The sequence below is a fragment of the Phoenix dactylifera genome, chromosome 7, assembly GCF_009389715.1.
Source record: "Phoenix dactylifera cultivar Barhee BC4 chromosome 7, palm_55x_up_171113_PBpolish2nd_filt_p, whole genome shotgun sequence".
Lineage (NCBI taxonomy): Eukaryota > Viridiplantae > Streptophyta > Magnoliopsida > Arecales > Arecaceae > Phoenix > Phoenix dactylifera.
In genome coordinates, this window is record NC_052398.1 from 108,799 (window position 1) to 115,285 (window position 6,487).

The 6,487-nt window shown below is 43.1% G+C and overlaps 1 protein-coding gene across 1 annotated transcript; it reads left to right on the forward strand.

The window, feature by feature from the left end:
* Positions 1-202: 202 nt before the first annotated feature.
* On the forward strand, positions 203-5,864 carry LOC103721523. The gene is made up of 2 exons (XM_039127803.1): positions 203-440; positions 1,686-5,864. The coding sequence occupies exon 2, from the start codon at positions 4,061-4,063 to the stop codon at positions 5,345-5,347; it is 1,287 nt and encodes a 428-aa protein (XP_038983731.1). The 5' UTR covers positions 203-440; positions 1,686-4,060; the 3' UTR covers positions 5,348-5,864.
* The last annotated feature ends 623 nt before the right edge of the window (positions 5,865-6,487 follow it).

Here is a 6,487-nt window from a genome sequence, read left to right on the forward strand (position 1 = left end):
ATTTTGGACCATGAGAAAAAAAGGACTTTTGTTTTGCGGAAAGATGGACTTCCAGATGCAGGCAAGTTTGATCACCACTTTTAGTTTTATTTCTAATACCTGTCAACCTTATCCTGGGATGATGAGACTACAAAGAGATCTGGCTAATTGGATTTGTAGTATCTGCACAATGTTGCAGTCTGATAATATATTATACCTGCAGTGGTATGGAATCCATGGACAAGAAGGCCAAGTCCATGGCAGATTTTGGGGATGACGAATACAAGCATATGTTGTGTGTGAGGCTGCAGCTATTGAGAAGCCCATCACTTTGAAGCCTGGTGAGGAATGGAAAGGGAGGCTGGAGATGTCTGCCGTTCCTCCAGTTACTGTAGCGGGCAACTGGATCCTCAAAGGGTTCTTCAAGGTTGAAGCATCTAGCTGTCTGGTATCCTGTACAGGTTGGAGTTCTTCCTTAAGCATGGCCTAGTTTTTGAATTTTAATTAGAATACCATGTTTCTAGATTGCAAGTAAGAATTCCAATCTCCAGGACCCCATCAACAATCAACTTCAAGTGTTTTGGTTTATTTGATGATTTGCTTTTGGTCTTTGTGTGCAAACTAGTCATGAAGTCCAGACAACAATCACTTGTTAGGTTTGCACTAACATATGAGATCTCAGATGATATGGACAAATATTTTAGCAGTTGCAACCAAATTGAATCTGGATCTTCTAACAGATATTTAAAATAGAGTTCTGGGTGTGTGCTCCCACCATTTTTTTTTCCCAGAAGAACAGATTTTGTGACATTCAAGGTGATGCATTGGCTTTCTTCTATTGGGAAGCAGCTGTCATGCGGATGGCGTGTATCTTAGGAACCTAAGTTGGGCATGAATGTGGGAGGAAGTAGGAGGACTTTCAAAAAGTTTAGGATAAGAATGACATGGATAGAAATGCATAACCAAAAATATGTTATTTTTTATGCAAAGAAAATTTACTTATTTTGTTTTTAGATTTTTTATAATTACATGGTATATGGGTCATAAAAAATGAAATAATTAGAACACATAATTAACTGAAATCTATAAAACAGTAGGTAGCAATGAACACATACACAATTTAAGAAGGGATTGGATCAGGAAGCAGCACCCTGGCAGAAGATTGTGGTACTCATGTGTACTCTGTTTATCTGCTTCAGCTGAATCTGTGTACTTCTGGCACCTCTACATGGCTGTCCATTTGAGTAAGCTCTTGGTTTCTGCAAGCTGCAGCTTCTAACCTAACAAATATAGCATATATGTTTCCAAACATTTTCATGCATCTAATGACTGAGGTTAGTTTTGAAATATTTGACGTGAACTTCTAATTTTATCACCTCGAGCGATGTATCAATGACAACTAAGTGACATTTAGTTGGTTTATACAACTTATGCCTTCGTTCTGTTTTATTATTTCCTAGATTGTCCACAATTTAAATCTTGTATTGTTGGTATCCTCTACGTTACCTTCCCCTATCTTGCCAGTCTTTTTGTATTGCTTGTTGATGGTTCATTCATTATGCATTTAGTATTCCTTGTGGAGGTGTAAGATGCTGATGCTGATGCTGATAAGTCATTGTCTCCATGAACATTTCAATATTTTGTCAATTTCAGCTTGACTCCTTTCCTTGCTGATATAATGCATCCTGGCGATCACTGTTTTGCAGGCACACTTGTTGCATTTAAATTATGGGTGCTTGGCAGCAAGCTACCAGGAGTTCTTTTCTTCCTTTTCTTATTCTCCTGTTCCTTTTAAGCTTAATGGTGGATTCAAAGCAGACTTTTCTATGGAATAATAGTGCTTTATGTTGAGATTTCATTCATATCTCATGCAGAAAAAAATGTCAACCTGAACCAGTGTGTAGAAAATGATAAAAGGTGCTACCTGTTTGTTGTTTTTGTATCATATCATGTCATAAATTGATAGTTACCTGAGGCATGTATACTGTCTACTGAGCCTTTCTGGATGCATTTACTATTGCATTTTATGCCTTCTGCTGTAAACTGTCTGGTCGGGTTATGAAATTCATATTACAAAAGCTCCAGTATTTGATCCATTGAATTTCTTATAGCAATATTTTGCTGTTGATCAGCGAGGCCTGTGAAAGCCAAAATGGCCATGTTGAGGCTTTAGAGCATAAGCTGTTTTTTTGTTTGGAAAGAAATGACTTGGATAATCAGCTCAAGCTTTTTTATTTGTTCTCTAGCAATTTGCTATTCCTGTTGTGATTGTAACTAGCTAGTGCGTTTAAGCACTTGGAATCTTCCTGTAATTGCTTGTTTCAAACAGTGATCTGCCACTTCAGCTCTGTATCTTGTCTGCCTCAGAGTTTTGTCAGGAAGAGGTACGCTAGTGCACAATAAATTTCTTCAGTTGAAAAATCTGACGTCTAAGTCTTAACAAAGGAACCGAATGTCTATCCCATAGAAGTCTTTTCGCTGCTTGTATTTTGTAGTCCCATATTGCTATGACTCTGGAACTGAGATGTGCCATCGAGTTGCACCTTTGCCAGAGCCAATCATGGCCTTGGTAGAATCATTATATCCATGTCAATGTTGTATCTTTATCGGGGCGCATGGCCTACATTCTCATGGCCTTGGAATTTGCTGACTTGAGCACCATTGGGAGTCTAGACGAAAATGACAGATGATTGTAGGTCAACGTCACCACAATTTTAACTTTCATTTCATGTTGGATACCCTGCTCTATTGAAGAAATTAAGAACAAATATTAGATTGCTCCTAGGTAGTCTAAGGTGTCACAGTTCCTTTTCTTGTACCGGGTTTTTTTTTTTTTTTTTCAAACACTGCAGTACGAACAGTCACATGCGAGGAATGTTGGGCACGCACAACCAGAACGCCGCCGCACTTACGATGGTGGCTCCTCCGATGAGACCGAAGCCACCCACGTTGACTTTTGACCTTTGGAGCTCTTCAACTTCCCTCCCTCGCCTCCCTCACTTTGGTGGTGGGCTCCAAGCCAAACATCCCACTGTTTTGATCGCACCCACAAAATTTGCCCTCCATTTCCAGCACCAGAAGCGCAGCACCATCCCACTCGGCCTCGGTAGCCGTATAAAAACCCCCAATCCCACGCGCCCAATTGCACCATAAGCGAAAACCCGCTTTGGTCCAAGGACCCCAAAGTAACAAAAATTCCCGGAGAGAGAGGAAAAAAAAAAGAAAAAACGAAGAACCGTGAGAGCGAGAGGCGAGTCGAAGAGAGAGAAAGGGGGGAAACGAAAAGCGAGAGAACAAGCGAGCACGCGAGTTCTTCCGCTCTCCAGCGATCAATCCAGTTCAACGGGCCCCGACCGAGCGAAGGAAAGAGAGAGGAGAGAGAAAGCAAAGAGCGAGCGAAGCAAGAGAAAAGAGCAGCAGAAAGAGAGAGAGAGAGAGAGAATTGGAGCTGCGTCCACCGGCGATGCTCTTCTAATCGAAGCGTCCCGCACTACTCCGAGCGAGCTCGAAGAGGTCAGCTCAATCTGTTCTTGTCTTCATTCGTCCTTGTCGATAGATTGGGATTCGCCCTCTTCTTCTTTTCTTTGCCTCTCTTTCGCTTTGATTCTTTCAATCCGCTTGCCGACTGCGATTCCATCGAGATCCGGCTCGCTGAAGTGGCTTCTTAGATCGCCGCCGCTTCTATCCCGCGATTCCGGAGCAAAATGAGAGCTTTTTGGAGCTCCAGGCAGCCGAATGGGGCTCAATTCTAGTCGCCTCGCATTGTTCTAGGGTTTTCGATATCCCTCTTTGAGAATTCGGATTTCAAGCTGGCGTCTTTGGAGGGATTCGAGCGCTGAATCTCCGTTCTTGGCGTCGGTTCCTGATCCTGTCTCGCTTTAGGGTTTTGGTCGGGAAAGATGAGATCTTGGTCTGCATTGCTCTGGCGGAGGAGTTGGGAATTGGGTATTTCTCTCGCTTTCTCCAAGAAAAGGTGCAAACCCTAATCTTGGTCGAAACCCGGGAAGCACGGAAGGGGCAGCGGTAGAGGTTCAATTCGATTGATCTGGTGAATAATTGCATGGCCACTGTTTATTGAGAGATGCCGCCGCCTCCACAGCCACCGCCACCACCAACTCAGCACTCTCGGACCAACCTCGGCGACCTGAAGTCCCAGATAGCGAAGAGGCTTGGGCCAGAACGAGCTCAGAGATACTTCGGCTACCTGAATGGGTTGTTATCTCAGAAGCTGAGCAAGCCTGAATTCAATAAGCTCTGTCTTTTAACGCTTGGGCGCGAGAACCTCCCCTTGCACAACCAGCTCATCCGCTCCATCCTTATAAATGCTTGTCAGGCCAAGATTCCTCCCCCAGTTGTCCATGACAAGGGTGCGTCAAAGCCTGTCGGAGCTGTGGCAAAGAAACCTCCTCAAATAGGCGATAGTTTCAATTCATCCCCGGCCCCGATTCCACCAGCATCCATTTGGTCCAATGGAGATATCTTCCCTCCGTCCCCTCGCAAGTTCAGGTCTGTCATTCGGGACCGGAAGATCAAAGACCGCCGGAGCCCCCTTGGACCAAATGGGAGGGCAGAAGTTGCTGCTCTTCAGCCTTCAGTACCCCCTGATGTGGTTACCATGCGGGAGAATGGTGATTTGAATTCATGTGATTTGAAGAGACCATTGCAGCATCAACAAGGTGGGCCTGCTGAGCAGCCAGCAAAGAGAGCACGGACAGAGAAGCCATCACTGCTTGAAAGGGATCCTGTCCATAGCAAGGGCCTTGCTGAAGTGGTTGTTGTGGAAGATTGGGAGGACTTGGAGCATATGGATGATCTGAACTCTGCTAGAGGTCCTCTTCGGGCTCCGCTTGGAATTCCCTTCTGTCCTGCAAGTGTCGGTGGAGCTCGAAGATCTCCGCTGCTGGCAGCTAGTGTGAGCAGCAGTGGCTTTAGTAGCAGCTATGATTGTGGTGAAGTCTGCCATACTGAAGTATTGAAGAAACGAATGGAGAAAATAGCGGAAGCACAAGGGTTGGAAGAGGTGACGATGGACTGTGCCAATTTATTGAATCATGGGTTGGATGCTTATTTGAAGCGGCTGATTAAGTCGTGTGCTGAGATAGTAGGGGCAAGGAAGGTGCATGAACCAATAAAGCAGCTGGCTTATAAGCAGCAGCCTCATGGGAAGCCAATCAATGGTGTTTGGCTGGGAAATCACATGCAAGTAAAAAGTAGTGGTGAGCCTTTGGACAGCACACATGAGCTGAAGAACCATTGCCCTATATCTCTGCAGGATTTTAAGGTAGCAATGGAGCTAAATCCGCAGCAAGTAGGGGAGGACTGGCCCTTGCTACTTGAGAAACTATGCCTCCATTCATTTGAAGAATAAGTACAAATCCAGATCAAGCTTTCTGGTTTGAAGCAAATTGTGGCTGGATGGGTTCTGATACCCATCTGCCGGCCTGTTTGGGCTGTTGCGGAAAGAATCACACTCCACAGCTTAAAAAGGTGCAGCTTGGCTGGTTTCTTTGGGGATCTGAGCAGAGGAATTCTGTAAGATCTCACTGTGGGGTCAATGCTCAAACAAGAACACATTTTTAAGATCAATCGCTCAAAGGAAAGATATTATCCCCTGTGTGGTCCATTTGTTGTATGCTTAGAATCCATTGGGGGGCATCTCTACCACATCCAGAGATATGGAGCTTTCATGTAATTTACAGCATGGAGTGACTCCAAAGACAGTTTTGCAGGAATACTGTTCTGTAACTTATACCATCTTGTTCTGTAAGTTTTGCAGTCGCGGTGTATGTATTATCAATTGCGAAAATTGCTTGGTTGGTTCAATACCATTTCATGGATCGTTTCTGATTTTTTTCAATTTGAATCTCTTTCTCATTTGACAGTCAGATACATGGAAGTTTTATATGTTTTCTTCTAAGATATGTTTGGTTAAAATAATATTTCTAGAGGAAATTCTGAGCATTTAGTGATAGGAGTTTTCGTTTTTTATATGTTTGTTTCTCTATTGACTTTTAGTTTCTTTGTTGATGTTACTGTTTCAGTAAGAACTTTGCCATATCACTGAGGTCAGCGAGAGCCAAGAGGTTGGGGGTTTGATAAAGATGTTCTTTATTTTGCTACTCATCATGGAATGATGAATAGAAATAGAAGTGCTTACTATCAAAATACTTTGTGGGTAGCAATGGCCTAAATTCTGATGACTACTAAAATGTGAATTTCCAAGAGCAGTACATCGGAGTACAGATGAATTTTCTTTTATTTTTTCTTATGTTCATGCATGCAAATTAAGATTATTTTAACTGCTATACCATTGGAGAAGAAAAGGAGAATTTATTCAAATGCCTGTCTGTCTCTGATCTGCTCTACTGATACATTATCCCTTTTTTCCCTGTATACTTGTATTGATAAATGGCAATGATGGGTTTTTAACCAACTTTTCTTTATCCTTAACTGTCTCTAATATGTGACCGGTTACTGCTTCACGCCCCTTCTCCTTGTACCTGTCACT

Bases quoted from the DNA above. Each gene is read 5' to 3' on its own strand.
- LOC103721523 (XM_039127803.1), top strand. From the start codon at position 4,061: ATGCCGCCGCCTCCACAGCCACCGCCACCACCAACTCAGCACTCTCGG.